The sequence below is a fragment of the Chrysemys picta genome, chromosome 4 (assembly GCF_011386835.1).
Source record: "Chrysemys picta bellii isolate R12L10 chromosome 4, ASM1138683v2, whole genome shotgun sequence".
Taxonomy (NCBI): Eukaryota; Metazoa; Chordata; order Testudines; family Emydidae; genus Chrysemys; species Chrysemys picta.
In genome coordinates this window covers 5,988,793-6,006,966 of record NC_088794.1, presented here as the reverse complement: position 1 = coordinate 6,006,966, position 18,174 = coordinate 5,988,793, and the positions used below count along the sequence as shown (strand labels likewise).

At 43.9% G+C, this 18,174-nt stretch overlaps 1 protein-coding gene across 1 annotated transcript; it reads left to right on the top strand.

The window, feature by feature from the left end:
* The first annotated feature begins 15,355 nt into the window (after positions 1-15,355).
* Positions 15,356-17,896, top strand: LOC135983480 (olfactory receptor 5AR1-like). The gene is made up of 2 exons (XM_065595787.1): positions 15,356-15,690; positions 16,891-17,896. The coding sequence occupies exon 2, from the start codon at positions 16,915-16,917 to the stop codon at positions 17,728-17,730; it is 816 nt and encodes a 271-aa protein (XP_065451859.1). The 5' UTR covers positions 15,356-15,690; positions 16,891-16,914; the 3' UTR covers positions 17,731-17,896.
* Positions 17,897-18,174: the final 278 nt, after the last annotated feature.

Below are 18,174 nucleotides of genomic sequence, written 5' to 3'. Positions count from 1 at the left end.
AAAAACAATATCAATGTGCTGTTCAGATAACCAGGACTCTGATTTCAGTGAGTCTGATCTCCAGGTGAATTAGCTCTAAATGACAATTGTATCCACATGTCGGAACTAAAGGAGAAAATTTATACCATCTCCTTTGGAGCTTAAACGACAAACCTACAAGAGGGAGATGTCTGATGTTCTTGATCCCAAAGGGGATTGTTTTTGGAGGTTGGAGGGGTTGTTTATATTTGTTTTGGTGGCATATTGGGACAGAATCCTTGGAGTGCTGCCGAGTCTGAACATGAGACCAGGCACAGGTGGGATTATTAGAACATCTTTCATGTCCCCTGGGAATAACTGCACATAATTGTGTTGCCTACAAAACCTGTGCAAACTCCCTGGTGATTCTTTTATCTCTTTTTTCAAAGTGAACCAGCTATTTTTCTCAGGCAGGAACCTGAACAATCCCTCCAGTGGCTTGCACACTAGCCTGATACTCAGGAGACACGGTCATTTCCTTTCTCCATCACAGTCTTCCTGTGTGACGTAGGGCAAACCACTTAGTCTTTCTGTTCCTGCAAACTGGGGATATTAACGCTTCCCTACCTCACAAGAATGTTGTGAGGATAAATATATTAAAGCTTCTGAGATACTCTGGTGATGGGGCCATATAAGTAGAGCTGAGCCAATAACTGATTTTTCACTCGTACACCTTGCAGGCTTCCAGTTCTCAACTTGAGGGAGAGACAAGGTGGGTGAGGTAATAGCTTTTATTGGACCAACTTCTGTTGGTGAGAGAGAGACCAGCTTTTGAGCATACACAGAGCTCTTCCTCAGGCCCTGGAAGGAACCAAACCCCTTTCCCACCACCCCCAGGAGGCAATGTAAATATTTATATTAAAAAAAACCACAGTACTATCTGGATCTTACCATTATTAGCCTCCAGTCCTTCCTCGGAATTGAAAATGTTGTCTGAGCTGGTCAGGTAGCACCAGCTTCCCCAGGGCAATAACCATTCGCTTTGGCACTGGCCTGGCTTTCCTAAATCGAGGCTTGTGGCACTCGAGGGTTGGGGTGATCTCATCACACATTCTGAAGTTCTGAAGCCATCGTTCGTCATCCCAGTTATCCAAAATCATGCAATCTCACGACACCATGCTGGTTCTCCTGGACCAGAAGTGGCAGTCCATCCATGGGCATACCTTTGCAATACAGGCAGTCACCATATCTGTTCCATGGGGCCAGAGGAGCTTGTCAGTCACCCATCATGGTCAGCCATCTTCGTCATGTCAGAAAGTTCTGTCCAGATTCCACCCAGCATCTTGCCAATTGCCCACCCCACCGCATGAACACTTGTCCCTGAAGAAGGAGTGTTAGGAGTGCGAGTGCCAATGTAGGATACTGGTTTGTATTTTCGCCTGAAATAGTATTTTAAGTTTTGTTTGCCTGTTCGATTTTTTTGATATATATATATATACACATACACACACACACACACACACACACACACACACACACACACATTCTTACTAATATGTGTGAATAAAGGGACCCTTACTAAGGACAAAGACAGACACCATGTATGCTGCTTTTGCCTAAGCCAGATAGGTTTGTTAGTATAATGGGAACAGATAAGAGCAGTAAAAGTGTTACTGGGCATGGTGGGAGTGTAATATATGAGCACACCCTTGAAGACTGCCTCAAGTCCTATCTCAAGGCAAGGTCAAACAACCAGTCAGGAGGGGCAAAGGGTGATTGGGGGGAATGTAAAACACTAAAAGGCCAGAGATATGCCTGCCTCTGACTGTAGCACAACCTCACTCCTTACCCCTCCCATGGGGCACAAAAGGGGTGGGATGAAGACCCCCAGACCCACGACCTTCCGAAACGGAGCGTGACCATAAGTTGTAAGGGGTGGGATGGTGGGCGTGCATTGCAGGTATCATTATACCTACCGAGGAGGTGGGGAACAGGACACTGGGAAACAAGGTTCTGTGACCTCAGAGTTATGGGACATGTTTGCTGGAAACTAAACCCAATAAACATTGCATTATCTGCACTTTGGACTTCTGGTCAGCTTTCTGTCTGCATAACGAGAACTGGTGGAGTGAGAGGGTGAAGAGAAAACCTGCTAACAAGGAGCTGGAGCAGAACCACCATCATTCCATGTCTTCTATCCAGTGTGGCCAGAGGGAGAGATAAGCGGCTACTGCCATGGGCAAATGCGTAAAAGGGATGGGCCGTGGCAACTGCACTCAGAAAGGTAGTTCCTAGAGTGTCTCCTGTGAGGCACAGAACCCTGGGATACTGCCTCTGAAGTGGTAGCGCTGCTCTGGCAGAACAAAAGTGGCAGTGTGGATGCAGGTATGTGGTCTACACAGGGTTTTACCGCTCTCCAGCACAGTATATGTGGACACTACACGCAGGTCTGAGGAATATGCAGGAGCATGTACACAGTCAGCTATCCAAGTGTGCACGGAAGTAAAGACGTAGCCGAAGGAGGGGTATTCCCAAAGCACAAAGGTTAGATAAGCACTCAGCTCCCAATGAGCATCTGTGGGAACTAGGAATCTAACAGCCCTTTTGTGCCTTTGAGCCTCAGTAGCACCTAAATGTTGGACTTATACATCTCAAATGGCAATTAGTTACCTGACGTGCCTTTGTGGGTGTAGCTGAAACGTCTTAACGTTCTCTGACCCAAAATTTTGTGAACATCATCTTTGAACATATCTGAGGAGAGACTGTATGGCTGTCCATTGTATCCAGCAATGACATCATGGCATCTCGTATGCTTCCTTGTGGCTGTAAAGCCCAATTTGCAAGGAGCAAGATTTTAATGGATGTCACTTAGAAATATGCAGGCTCCCAATGAAGACTTGGCATGATGCTTGACCGTTTTTTCAATGAGTTTTTCTTGTGCATCTTGCTCAAACTGTTTGATAGTTGTTGTCCTTTCAGATCTCTCCTTGGCTGTGTCTTCAAACTTATCTATATTTATGTTACATGAGTTGAGATTCTGTTTTAGGTTGTCTTTGAAGCATTTGTGTTGACAACCTTGCTTGTGCTTTCCAAGTTCCCTAATCCTGCAAACACATGTGCATGTGCTTAATTTTACTCATGTGAGTAGTCCAATTGACGTCAAAGGGATTACTCACATGCGTAAATTGAAGCACTCACATAAGAATGCCCAGGACTTGGATCTATGGTACTGAACTAATATGCCCTGGAGTCCATGGAAAGACTCCATTGAGTCCAATGGTCAATGCTCAGGCCCTTAATGAATGACAAGGGGGCTGGTAGTTTTTTCAGATTGATTTTAATGAGAAGGGGCAGCTATTTTTTTATACACAGCTGTTCTCCGGGAGCAGGTGCCCCTGTACAAACTGTCTCGGCTAATTTCTTAACTTCAGTTAAACTACAAATATGTTTACTTATTCATTACTCTGGTAGAGCAAGTGTTAATACTGACATTATTTCTGTGTAATGAGTCATATGTTGTTTTCCTAACTATTCCCAATACGTTTTCTTGCCTAATTAGATAATGACAGAATTGCTCAAAAAACAATGTTTTAATGAGGCCCACAGCAGTTTATTATAATCCATAATAATGGATGCTTTCTACAAAGTTCTCCTAACTTTGGGGAATTATGTCAACATGAACATTACCAGCATAACCAGTGTTGGACAATAGCATTTACTCTCTTTCCCTTTTTTTCCCCTTTCAATATCTTCACTTTCAGGCCAAATTCATCCCTGGCATCATTCTTTTGTGCCAGGGCTACATTTGGCCCATTGTGTCCAAAGTCATGACAAATCAAACCAGGTCACTGCGGGCGTGAGTCTATGATCCTTGCTCACATTGACTGGTACTTACTCATACCAGTAGCCTCAGTGAGATCAAGTACTACTCAGTGCAAGTAAAACAAGATAGACTTAGGTTCCAAATAAACTAAAAAAGAATTTTAATGCACACAAGACAGACAAGAAGGGGCTTTATCCGATACATAGCAATATGTTAGTGCATCTCGAAACTATAGGCTCGATTCTGATGTCCTTACACTGACTAGCCTCTTACTCTGAGTTTGGTCTCATTGACTTCCACAGGACTACCTGCTGAAAAAGTGTGGGTAAGGGTATCAAAATCTGCCATTAAAAAGGCAAAAAACGATGTTGGGGAAATACCCAGAATCTCCTATTTAATCTGGAAAAAACAGTGCAGTCCTCAGAGTGTTTTACGTCAATGCAACATTAATATAAATCAGTGTCGAAACTGATGGTTACATGAAACACAATTGGCCAGTGTGAATCAGCATCACTCCACTGATGTCAATGGGCCAGAAACCCCAGCTAACGTAACTCGATGGAGTGCCACGTCCATCCAGGTGGCCGTATCTCCAGCGGGTGTGAATCAGCATCACTCCACTGATGTCAATGGGCCAGAAACCCCAGCTAACGTAACTCGATGGAGTGCCACGTCCATCGATGGGCTGTATCTCCAGCGGGTGTGAATCAGCATCACTCCACTGATGTCAATGGGCCAGAAACCCCAGCGAACGTAACTCGATGGAGGGCCACTTCCATCCAGGTGGCTGTATCTCCAGCGGGTGTGAATCAGCTTTGCGTCACTGAAATCAATGGCGCTCCCACTGGTGTAAGCTAGCATCACTCTAGTGCAATCCACGGGGCCAGATCCCCTGCGGGTGAAAATCAGCATTAGCTCCATTGGCGTGTTTAACCCCCAGCTTTAGTAACTAGGTGGAGCTCTGCTGATGTCATTGGACCAGAACCATAACTGGTCAAAATTGGTGTCATTCCATTGAAGTCAATGTGGCTTCATACATTTATACAAGAAGAGGATCTGGCCCTTATGCTCACAGGATTTCCCAAAGCACATAAATGACTTAGGGGCACAAGCCTCTTATTGGGGCAGCCGTCTGGCTCGTTTTACCCAGTTGGCAGATCATGTCCTTAACTTGTAACCTGGTGTAGATATGTAACCCACACACCTCCTGGGTGTGGTGCTCTGTCCCATCTGGTGGCCCTGAGACCACTTAGAGAGAGATTAATGAATGTGCCCTACGGCCTTAGTTAAGAGCCATGTGGCTTTTAGCTCATGTGGTAGAGACTCATGCACTAAGCTGCAAAGGTCCTAGGTTCGATCCTGTCTACCGAGGTCTGTCAGTGTTACAGATACACATCAAATTATGCATCCACAGGGGCAAGTGTGAATTGTCTTATGTTAACAGCTTCCCAACCTTAACGCTAGCCATAACCCTGCAGAGTGTGGGGAAGCTCTGGGGCAGACTCTTGTTCCAAGACTGAACTAACCTGTAGAAGTTACCGGTTCCCCTCCGTCTCAGAAACATAGGGATTGCCAGACAGGATCAGACACAAGGTCTATCTAGTCTAATAGCCTGTCTATGACAGTGCCTTATACCAGATGCTTCTAAGGAAAGGTAAGAGCCTCACAGAAGGCAGATGTGGGAGAATCTGCCCCCAACATTAGGTCTCCTCCTAATCTCCAATAGTTAGAGATTAGTTTAAACCTTCAAGCATGAGATTTAATCTCTCTCCCAAAAGTATTTTCTTTAATTATAACTCTTGATATTCTGCATGTGCCTAAAAATATCCTATCCCTTTTTGAACCTCACTAAATTCTTGATCACAATTACTTCTTGTGGCAATGAGTTCCCTAGAATAATCGTACATTTTGTGAAAATTGACTTCCTTGTCTTGATTTTGAATTTTCTAACTTTTAATTTGATTGATTTTTCTCCTGTTCTTGTGTTATGAGACCGGAGAAGAGATGTTCTTGATCTACCTTCTATAGACAATTCAGTCTCCACCAATTGGAGAATGAAAACAATGGTATATTAGGCAATGGTCTGTTTCCATCTTGGCATTTTGTCAGCGGCCCATGCAGTGGTTATTCTGACGTTGTTTAATCAGTTCTCCCTAAGAATCATCTGCATTGTCAACTTTGTCCATAACCCTCCTTGACTTTTTATAGGTCCATATCTGAGTCTGCACTGGAATCAGAGTGAATTTCACATGATCTATGAGTTTTATGGAAATATTTTCCACATATCAGCCCCTGAGTTCTCTCTCTGATCCCACATGATTGAGATGTGCTGTTCTCTGCAGTCCTGGCCTCCTTAAAATTCTGTAACGGTAGTGCTGGAATTGAGATTCTGTGATCTTAGCACACTGGGAGTTGAGCACAGTCTAACGAGAGAGAATATAAAATGTATGGGCCTGTATATTTAACTGCGTCCTTTATTGAGATGCAATTTCAGAACAGCTCAGGTATTTGTATGATTTCAGCATCCTTTTACCTACAGAGGGCATCCAACCTAAAGCATTAATGGTAACTGCAATTCACCTTTAAATCAAGTATAAGAGGCCTGTGATTTACGAACAGAATCTCTTGAGGTCTGGCCTTACTGATTACAACAAACTGCAGGCACCCTCTCAGTAGAATGCTGGAAGTGTGCGACTCCCATAATAACCCAAGTGGTCGGTGGATTGAAACCAGGGTCAGCTAGCCCTGGCCTGTTTCTTATTTATGGGTATAAAATGGCCATGAATAAAGTTAGTCTGGAAAGTGGAAGAAGGTTTCTAACCATCAGAGGAGTGACGTTCAGGAACAACTTCCCTCTAGAGCTAGTGGAGTTATACAACCTAACTAGATTTGAAGTGGAGCTGAATAAGTTGATGAATGGGATTTTATCATGTTGCTGCCTGCAACAGCAGTAGACTGGACTCAGTGACCTGGCGGAGCGGGGGGGGGGGGGGTTGTCACTTCCTGTCCTATGTTCCTATTAGGATTGCCAATATTAACGAGCCTACGTTATGCACCATCATTTTTTTCAAATCAAAGAAATGGTGCAATCAGAGAAATCACGATGGTGACACAGAGAACTTGCCCCCTCTCACAGCTTTTATTACATTTATTGAGAAAATATCTTCCTGTATATCATCCTTCTAACGGCATCCTTCACCTCCTTGTTTCTCAGGCTGTAGATCAGGGGGAACACGGAGATGACGTTGTCTTGGTCCAAGGTGTAGCCAGACCTGGGTCGTAAATACATAAAATCAGAGTATCGTAGAAGGTAGTGACAGCTGTCAGGTGAGAGGCACAGGTACAGAAGGGTTTGAGTCTCCCTTAACAGAGTGGATCTTCAGGATGATGTAGTAAGAAGACGGCCTGAAACATAAGGCCGTGTATCAGAGGCCTGGTGTGAGGCCTGAGCTAAAGTAGTCAAAACTTTGCAGATATAAAGCAAAGCCAAGCTGTGAGCAAGAGGCAGGCCCCGTTCACAAAATCTGGCAAGAACAGGGCTGACATTGCAGAAACACACATGCTTAAGTAGTGCTAGGCACAGGAATATATACGCCAACACATTCCAGAAAGATGGTACCAGAACACCTTGATACCAAACACAACCCTCAGAGATAACAGGAACATGCTGACCCATCTTAAGGATAAGGTCAGGATGACAGCATGATGGATAGAGATGTTTTAGCAAACCAACATGTACAAGGTAATGGGCAGCCCTTGGATCCATCAACAGGTGGCACCCTAATACGTCAGAGGGTGTCACTCGGATATGTCAGGGGCAATACGTAACTTGTTTGTATTGGTGTATAAAGTTGTATCTCAGAGGGAGTGTCTTTGGCCATCCTAGGGAGCAGTGGAAAGTCCTGCCACTGACTGAGCTGTGTCCATTGTCACGAGCATACATGTCTTACTCTCCATCCAGGCGCTATTACCAGGCTTTGTTGACAGTAAACCTGGCCGGGTGCTTTTGCTGAAAATCGAATCTGTGGATTTATTGGGCTGTTTAATTGAGGTCTGCTGTCTCTGCTATCTGCACAGAGCTGGGACAGCACACTGAACGAACACACACCCAGCCAACATCTGACCACAGATGGCGACGAGGATGTATGTATAAGAGACTAGAACAACTAGGATAATAATCATGACAAATATAGTCGACAAGGTGAAATGAATAACATCTGTGTGGTGTATGTCAGAGCAGGACAGCTTCAGGATGGGGAGGGATGTGACAGAAGAAATGATTGCTGACACTGGGGGGACAGAAAGACAAGCTGAATATAAAAATTGTTTGGGCAGTTGACAAAGACACAACTACCTGCAGCACATAGAGTGTCCTGGACACGATGACCCTCTAGAGCAGTGGGTTACAGATGACTGTGAAGCGGTCAGAGGCCATGGTGGCCAGGAGGCATCATTCACTGGTCACAAAGACACAGACAAAGAAAAATTGCACAGTGCACTCAGTGAATGAAATGATTCTATTACTCTCTGCTACAGAAGTCATGCACATCCTAGGTGCAATGACAGAGGAATAACCAACATCTACAATGGACAGATTACAGAGGAAGAAGCACATAGGGGTGTGAAGATGGGAGTCAATCCTGATGAAAACAATCATCCCAAGATGCCCTACCAGGATGATAACATAGCTCGGTAGGAACAACATGAAGAGTGGGACCTGCAGCTCTGGGTGGTCCATGAATCCCAGGAAAATCAACTCTGTCACATTGGTATGAAGGGGGGAAAGCAAAATTTGCAAGTAAACAGGAGCCAAAAAGGGACCACGTGTGGATTCCTTGTAATAACTCGGACTGCTCCTGTGAAATAGTGTGTCTTGGGGAATGTACTATGGGTTATACACACACTTCTCCCTGGAGCTAGTGCATGGTCTCTGCACAGAAACACAGCACACTGTGCACTGTTTTGCATTCAATTAAATACGTGCAGAGATTCCGTCACAATATGAGAGACTGTCCAAATCTGAATCCTTCCCATGCCAGAAATGTCCCTTAGGGCACAGGCCTTTGCCATCCCTGTCTCTCCCACACACCCTCTCTGTTGTTAAGTCAAATTAGTTTGGAAAGGAGGGAAATCATCTCTTGTAAATGTATAGACAATAACGAATGGTGTAGGATGTTTTCATTTACACTGGTTTTCTCTTCCGGCTTCCAACAATGTCAGTGGGAGTCGATGGCACCTGGCACCACTGAAACTCAGAGAAAGGGTCCTACAAAGGATCTGTGTCCAACGCTGTGAATCCCCAGCAGAAAGGTGTTGCAGGGATAGTATGTACCTGTAGAGACATTCATGTCACTGAATGTCTTTTTTCTTCCTGAAGGCTAGATCTTAAATGGAAAGATCTGCTCAACTTTATAGAGTCACTGGCATCAAAGGGCAATAATATATTTAGGTGACCATAAGTGATAGCTAACATAAGGACCGTAACAGGTTCTAAAAATTGGGTTTTTTCCTGATTGGGTCTATCTATGCACCATTCCAAGGTGTGATTTCAGCTTGGGTATTCCTCAATCCCTATGGCAGTGGGTACAGAGTAGACATAGGTAGGGAAAGGTTTTCCCATCCCCTGAACATTTTCAAGATTTCAAAATATTTTCCCATTCTATATTGGGATGAAACCTGGTCTTCTGGAAAAACTTCACAGAAAATGAGAGATAGAGAAGTCCAACCCACGAATAGCCAGTAGCCCAGTGGTTACGGCACTCGTCTAGGATAAGGATGAACTGGTGGATTTTCAACAGCTCCAGGGAGACCAGCTGACCGTCACTAATATGACTTGGCCCTCCAACTAAGCCCCAGATACCACCACTCAAAATACCACCAAGCAATTGCCTGGTGGGTCAGGATGACTTGACCACCACAGAAAAGGTTGGGGGAGAAAGGATGCTGGGGAGAATGTAGTAACATTTATAGAAAGGGGTGCATCAGTTTGTCATCATCCAAGTCCAAAGAGGATGGAGCTTGGCTGTTTTCAGTAGTAACAGATGACAGAACAAGGGGCAATGGTCTCAAGTTGCAGTGGGGGAGGTCTAGGTTGGATATTAGGAAACATTATTTCACTAGGAGGGTGGTGAAGCACAGGAATGGGTTACCTACGGAGGTGGTGGAATCCCCATCCTTAGAGGTTTTTACGGCCTGGCTTGACAAAGCTCTGGCTGGGATGATTTAGTTGGGGTTCAAGCAGGGGGGATGGACTCGCTGATCTCCTGAGGTCTCTTCCAACCCTAATCTTCTATGATGCTGTGTCCATCATCTGTAGCGCCATTCCCCCTAGCGCTCTTCCCTCTAGGCAAACCCACGCAGTCTTGTGGATGCTGGTCCTGAGTCCATGCCCAACACTCCCCAAACTCAATATTCCCCCCTCAGGTGATCACAACTCCTTCTTCCCCTTTTGAGAGCTGTTTTATTTTCCCCTCCTTAGCACTCCATCAGTCTACTTAGGCATTGCCTCTACTCCTAACTCTTCTGGACTGAGTTAGGTCTGGCTTATATAGTCCCCAGACTCCTTCTACTCACAACAGCCACCAGAAGGAGTAGATCATTAGAGTCAGCTGCTTGGCTTCTATTTTTTTGTTTGTTTTGTTCCCCCATGTGGTTCATACTGGCACATGAGGGAGACTCAGATTCAAGACCCCGTTCCAAATCAGGCACTTGCACCTGGGTCTCACGTCCCAGATCAGGCTTACAACCACTCGGCTATCGAGATAGACTTTCTCTCTCTCTGTCCCAATGAATCCTTTATTATTCATACAAAGTGGAACAGCTCCAACAGGAGAGATTGAGAGACTGAGATGCGCCATAGAATAGAAAATAGGGCAGACATTAGGGCACTCACCTGTGATATTGGCAATATAAACCTATTTCCCTGCTCTTAATTAGGCAGAGAAGGGACTTGACTAGGGGTCTCCCACATCCCAGGTGAGTGCCCTGATAGCTGGGATTTGGCTATTTTGGGGTCGCTCTCTCTATGGCTCTGGAGTTTAACCAGAAATTCCACCCTGAACCTGAGAAATGTTTAATCAAAACTGAGACATTCCAACTAAAACATTTCAATTTGGCAAATCCATATTTTTTGGGGAAAATCCATTTTATTAAAAAGCTCCCAGCCAGTTTGAGTGCAGAGAATGGACAGGGCCCACTTTGTGAGCAACTGTTCAGGATTTTGTTTTAGCCTCATCACTCAATGTGTGGGCCCAGGTGTGACAGGGGCGGGGCAAGAGCTGGTCACTCAGCCCCCTGTCACGCCAGCTCCCATTAAGGGAAGCAAATTGGAGCTGGCTAGAAAAACCTGCACCTAACTGGTGAATGGGAGACAGTTACCCACCCAATTAGCCTAGGGCTATAGAAAAGGCTGGGAGGAAGGAAGCCAAAAGTGGGGGAGGCTAAGGGAGGGGTAGTAGAGATAGTGAAGTGCTCCTAGGTGTAGTCATGAGAACCCAAGCTGTGTATTGCAAAAAAGTGGTGGGAACAGACCCTCTAAGTAAATGACACCAGTGGTTACTGAACTTCAGGGTTTCTGAGTGACTTGTCAGCTCAGCAGACACCAAGAGGGATCTGCTATACCAGGTCTTATTTAACTATTCTAACCCTGCTCTGAAGACAGAATTTATAATTTGCTTGTGTGCTTTTCTAGGGTGTTCATCACTAGAGTGTCTGAATTTATTTTCAGATACCTCTGTGAGGTAGGGAACTCAAGCACAGAGAAATTAAGATCAAAACTTGCCACTAATTTTGGGTGCCTAATTTGAGACCCTGCAACAGCCCAGATCTGGAATTGCTGGGAAAATCCTGCTCAGCCCCCAGAATCCCTGGGCTGTTGCCTGCCCAGGGCAGAGGGGATCTTGAGGGGATTAAACTGGGAAGCTCTCGCAAATCTTTCATTGATCCTGTGTGAACAGCCGTTTTTCAAATAGTCATATTTGGGCTGATTTTCATGGGAATTGCATAAGGCACCACCCTATCAAATTTCAAGTCACTGCTGCAAAGCTGGGGGGCACCAGAGCTTCTCAGAGGAAAAGGCATCAGCTATATATATAATGTGGGCAAAACAATGTCTTTTTTCCCCTAGCTTCAGTCTCAGAAATGGCAAACCAAGCTGAAATTTTCCAAATAAATACATTTCAATCTGAGGCAGGCAGCAGCCTTTTAAGTCAGGTCAATACCCCGACATGAAACATTTCAATTTTGGAATATCCAACAGTTTCATGTTGATCAAAAATTTCAAACAAAACATTTTGACGTTTCCAAAAGGACATTTTTCAGAATTTCCATTGTGTTCAAAATGTTAATATTTTAACTTTTTTGCCTTGATTTGGGATGCAGACACATGTTGAAAAGTCAGTTTTTCCTATGGCATGGAAATGCTGAATTTCACTCAGCGCTACCCTGTCGCATAGCCTCGGTTGCAGCACCATGGGGTAAAGGTGTTTTATTCTAGGCTAATGCTAGGGAGAAAGCACTCATGCAATGTGATAGGGAGCTTTGGGGTGCAATGGCTAGTCCATGATCCCTGCTAAAGGGCCTGGTGCTGCAAAGATTGGGGGTTCACCTGAATCAAGACTTTCAAAATTTCCTTTATGGCCTGTGTTACACAGGACGTCAGACTAGCTGGTTACAATGGTCCTCTCTGGCCTATAATGTATGAACCTATTCCAGTATATGGCACCTTTATATTGGTATAACATCATCAACACTGATGCTTATACCAGTATAATTATATCAGTAGACAAACACATCCCTAGCAGATATAGCAAGACCTGCAAATCTTTCGGCTGTAGGCCAGATCTAAGTGTTGCCATGTGGCCGAGATGAAACCTGTACTCCTAAATCTAATTGCCACTTTGGGCATCTCAATTCAGAACCAGGCCCCATTGCTATTCCTGAAATCCCCATTCAGCTGAGGCCAAACCCCATAGGTGCCTAAACTCACTTGGCACCTACATTTGTGCAGTAAGAGCTCCTTTGTGCCTGTTTCAGCCTCTGAGTATGCACACGGCTACTTCTTCCTGAGCATGGAGATGCCTGGCCCTTCCACCTCACAGGAGAAGAGATTTGACCACCTCTCCTGTGGGCACTCTAGCCGCTGAAGTATGGGATATTCTGGTGTGGTTCTCCCTCAGTCTCCCCTGTTGCAGCTGTTCTACTTTGGACTCTGTGATTTATTATCCCCAACCTCCAGGAGACATAAAAGACATTTTAACTATCTCTTCTGAGGTTCATGCTGCTTCAGGGATTTTGTCCCAAGTTGCTACCGATCCAAATAAGAATCACTTGCGTCAGCCACACACCATTCTACTGGGATCGGTGATATCACACCTCTTTCTCCACAGGTTGGCTTAATCCACTCAGCTCTGACAGAGTAGGAATAAATATTCTCTCGATCTTTTAGACGTTAAATTAGATTCCCTGTCATCAGCTTTTCAGATATTTTGCTTGATATTTATTTTTGGCTTTTCTACTTCAGAATAAAACACAGTGGGAAAAGGTACATGATGCTACAGGATTGCTTGTGTTGATGGTATCTATTTGCAGAAAAAACAAATAGTGTAAGATAAATAGCAGACAGAGAAAACCATAAAATATAATCTCTTGTTTTCTTATGTCTTATTTTGCCATCTCATTTATTTAGTCTCAAATGTGTTCTTTTGCATGATGAATTGTGGTGCTAGCTCAAAAATTCTAGAGCAGATCTGGTGCTGGAGTGACAATTTGAAGAACTGAAGTTCTCTATTGACACACAGAATGGGTACAGCATAAATTAAAGGCAACTCAAGATTCCAGTCTACAATAGCCCATCTCCTCCTGACAGTCTGCAGGGCAAGGCTGATGCACACCAGCAGGTAAGAGGACCAGACACAGAGTCCTCAGAAAACTTTCTGTCACACACCTGGTTGTGTGCCTGTTCTGGGGAGGAACATGATATTTCTGTCTCAGCTTAATATCACTTGTAACTCAGTACTCTCCGTTCTGTCATTGACACTGGGGATCAAGCCCAGGACCTCGGGATCTAAAAAAATGAACTACCTGGTTTAAAATGTCTGTTTGTGTTAGCTCTGTGTGGTCCAGCCTCAGGAGGGGGACAGAGAACTATGAACTATGAAGTGTGAGCTTAGGTTACATGATCAAGCACCTTTATCAGCTCTATATTTAATAATAAAAAAAGAATCCAGCATTTACTACTGGGGGAGCTGGTCGTGTTCCCTGTATTAGGTTACCGAGCACTTTCCATTCTCACAGCTCCTTGCAGTCTTGTTTTCGAGAAGCGAAAACACCTCCATTGTTTGCAGCAAGTTTTTGAAATTCAGTTGGGAGAAAGCCCTCAGACTTGAAGAGCGTTTTTGGTTTTGTTGTTTTTTGTTTTTTCCCCATGAAATTCTATTCAGGTTTAGCTGAGTTATAGCTTTTGACAACCACTGTCACCCCTTTCTTGCTTCAGTTGTGAGCAAAATTTGAGCTTCCTGCCAGTATGATACCTGTATTCTAAACAGATGGGCCCGTGTTACCACCAAAAAAAGCAGCAGATGTTGACAATGTTGCACCTGGAATAGTGACTGCTTCTGGACCTGTTCAACCAGAGTTGATTGGGGCAGGAGAGAGCCAACTCTGCATTACATATGTGGCCCAGTGGTTCATTCCCGTCTCTGGGGATTTTATGTGGGCAGGCTCTCCCCTAGCTTCCCCAGAGGAAGAGAGAGGCAGAATACTGGGCCAGGCGCCCCACAGATCCTACCCATCTCCCCAGTCAGCTATAGGAAAACAGCCTGCTCTTGCAAAGGCCTGTAATGCAAGTGGTAGAAGTCTGTAATGCACTGCACATGGTTACAGGTGCAAACCAAGAGGATGCAGAATGGAGGTGTTGTGACGGAATTGAGTTTTGCCTTTTTAAAAACCCAGGAAATTACATATGCAAAACTATATTAACAGAACATCTGTTAAATCTGTATTAACAGAACATCAGACAACATTTAGGTTGTCTACTCAGTCACCCAAAAGTTAGTCTGTTCTATACCCTGAACAAGGCAGGGATCCAGTGGTTCTAAGGAAAAACAGCATGTGATAATGTAATTAAAGACTATCATAATGCAAACACCCACGAGGGCAGAATGAAGGTTGCATGGGCAACCACAAATCTGGCATTTCCTAATTTTCAATTGCGGAACTTTCCAACCTTAATGAAGTCTTTTGAGCAGGTTTTTTTGTATGTTTTATTTCGGGGCGGAGAGGTTGATTCATAGTATAAATATTAAGAACAGTTACATTAGGTATGATACAGACATTTGCAAGGGATGTAAACCTTCATGCTTCAGAGCACGAGGCAACCGATAATTGCCTGGATGTGGGGTGAAAATACCCCTATAGGCATGTTATTGAATAACTTCCTACTGTGAGGGCTTTGCCCCTTTATCTGAAGCACACAACAAAGACTGCTAATGCATAGACAATACTCAATTAGATGCATCATTTGTCTGATCTGGTATGGAAATTCCCATGTTCCCTATATTTACTAAAAATAATTTCATTTCTTTTTACTCGTCTAGCACAGGTGTAAAGACAGAGGGAATACGCAGAATCCAGAGACCTGTGTTTTTCCAGTAACTAGGAAACTCACAAATTATCTCCAACTCATTTTCTTTCTATCCTAAAGACTACAATCGGACATGAGATGCTTTGGTCCCATCCGCACACATCTCACGTTGTGTTACCATGTCACTGACTAGATTCTGATCTCAGTCACACAAGTGTGAATGTATAGTTCAGCTGAAGTCAATTGGTTAATGAGGAGTTAAACCAGTCCATATCTTCCTCCACCAAATACAATGGAATTTACTGCGTGTACACCTACACCATGACTGGTAAGAAATGTCATTATTATTATCTTTTGAGCATCTTTGTGCATGTAGCAGTGAAATTCCATAGAAACATAACAGCCATACTGGGTCAGACCAAAGGTCCATCTAGCCCAGTATCCTGCTTCCGACAGTGGCCAGTGCCAGGTGCCCCAGAGGGAATGAACAGAACAGGTAATCATCAAGTGATCCATCCCCTGTTGCCCATTCCTAGCTTCTGGCAAACAGAGGCTAGGGACACCATCCCTGCCCATCCTGGCTAATAGCTGTTGATGGACCTATCCTTCATGAATTTACCTAGTTCTTTTTTAAACCCCGCTATAGTCTTGGCCTTCACACCATCCTCTGGCAAGGAGTTCCACAGGTTAACTTAGTATTTATCCCTCGGAGATGCATTTTCTCATTTCTAGGCTCTGTGAATCTGAGTCAAAAGTAATCATAGAATCAGTTACAGTCCACACCACTTACAAGTGTTATTACCTCTAGGAGGATTTGTAACAGGGAGGAAAAATAATGCATGTAGTTACAAAGAATGTCTGTAAAACATACACTGACTCCAAGAGGACAGTGACACTTTAGTGATACCAAACTTTTTCACTGGGGCTGCCTCATATTAGGTCCTAATTCTATATTTATGCACCTATATAAAAGGGGCACTGAGCATCACTTGTGCCCTTTGAGGTCATTTTGATTAGGAAGAGAAAATCAAAGACCATGAATAAACTCTATAGCATTGATTACTTGCATACATTGATAGATTATTTGCCTCCCTTCTAAACTAAACACTCCCAATCTATATATCTCTTATTTTATAGAAGATTTGACCCACTGGATGGTTTAATGCATATTAAAACAGAGTAGGGTGACCAGAGGGGAAGTGTGAAAAATTGGGATGGGGGTGGGGGGTAATAAGTGCCTATATAAGAAAAAGCCCCCAAAATTGGGACTGTCCCTATAAAATCGGGACATCTGGTCACCCTAACACAGAGTCCACAATATTTCTGTAGCTGGAACATGTCCTATCTCTAATGGAAAGCATGTGGGGAATACAAAGAGAACATTCCCTAGGAGTGTCCTTCAATGTATTTCAGCTTTCCTATGTTTATACACTGTTTCCCAGGAACAATCACAGGGATTATGAGGGATCTGTACTCAGTACTTTATTGGCCAGTGATTAATTTTAATCTTTATTTTTTTTTTCACCAGCAGAGGAGAGCGTTTCTGGAATAAATGGCAGAGAGAAACCACACCATGGTGACCAAGTTCATTTTCGTAGGATTCACAGATCATCCAGATCTACAGATCCCCCTCTTTATGTTGTTCCTAGTGATGTATGTGGTCAGCTTGATGGGGAATCTTGGGATGATAGCGTTAATCATGGTTGAAACCCGACTTCATACCCCCATGTACTTTTTCCTAAGCCAGATGTCCATTGTAGATATTGGATATTCCACTGCCATAGCTCCCAGGATGCTAATGACCTTTGTAGCAGAGACTAGAACCATTCCTTTGATTGAGTGTGCGGCACAACTATTCTTCGTCTGTTTCTTTGTGACCAATGAATGTTGCCTCCTGGCTGTGATTGCGTATGACCGCTTTAAAGCTATCTGTAATCCTCTGCTATACAGAGCCATTATGTCCAAGAGACACTGTGTCCTGTTAGTGGCTGGTACATATGTATGTGGCTCTGTGAATTCAATTGTGCAAACTCTATTTATATTCAGTCTGTCCTTCTGCAGCTCCAATGTTGTCAACCATTTCTTCTGTGATGTGCCCCCTATGCTGAAGCTGTCCTGCTCTGACACCCATGTCACTGACCTTGTACTTTTCACTTTCTCTACTGTAATTGGAATGACTACTTTCCTGGGTGTCCTAATCTCCTACATGTGCATCCTTCTGGCCATTCTTAGGATCCGTTCTGCCAAGGGGAGACGCAAAACCTTTTCCACCTGTGCCTCCCACCTGACAGTTGTCACTATGTTTTATGGGACGCTGATATGTATATATTTAAGACCCAGTTCTAGCTACGTGGTGGACCAAGACTAGGTTACCTCTGTGTTTTATGCCCTTGTGATCCTCATGTTGAACCCCCTGATCTACAGCCTGCGAAACAAGGAGGTAAATGATGCCTTTAAAAGGGTGATATACAAGAAGATTTTTTCTTGGTAATTATAATCATTATATTTTAACCAATAAACAGTAGATGGAATAAGAGTGAGTTCTCTTGTCATTTATCCTTATTTCTATGACTCAGCCACTCCATGTGATGTACAGAAAATCATATAATGGAACCCAGTCAAATACAATATTAGAAATTGCTGTTTTTAAGATCCATGAATGAGGGTCTGTGACACTATGCAGAATCAGCAAGATGCTCTGACATTTGGCTTAAAGGACAATTGCCGTTGCCTGTTATGTTTTAGGCCAGGTTGGAGTTCCGGTGAGAGGATGAGAAGATTGTATGTATCCTTCCTCGGTTCTGAGATTTCA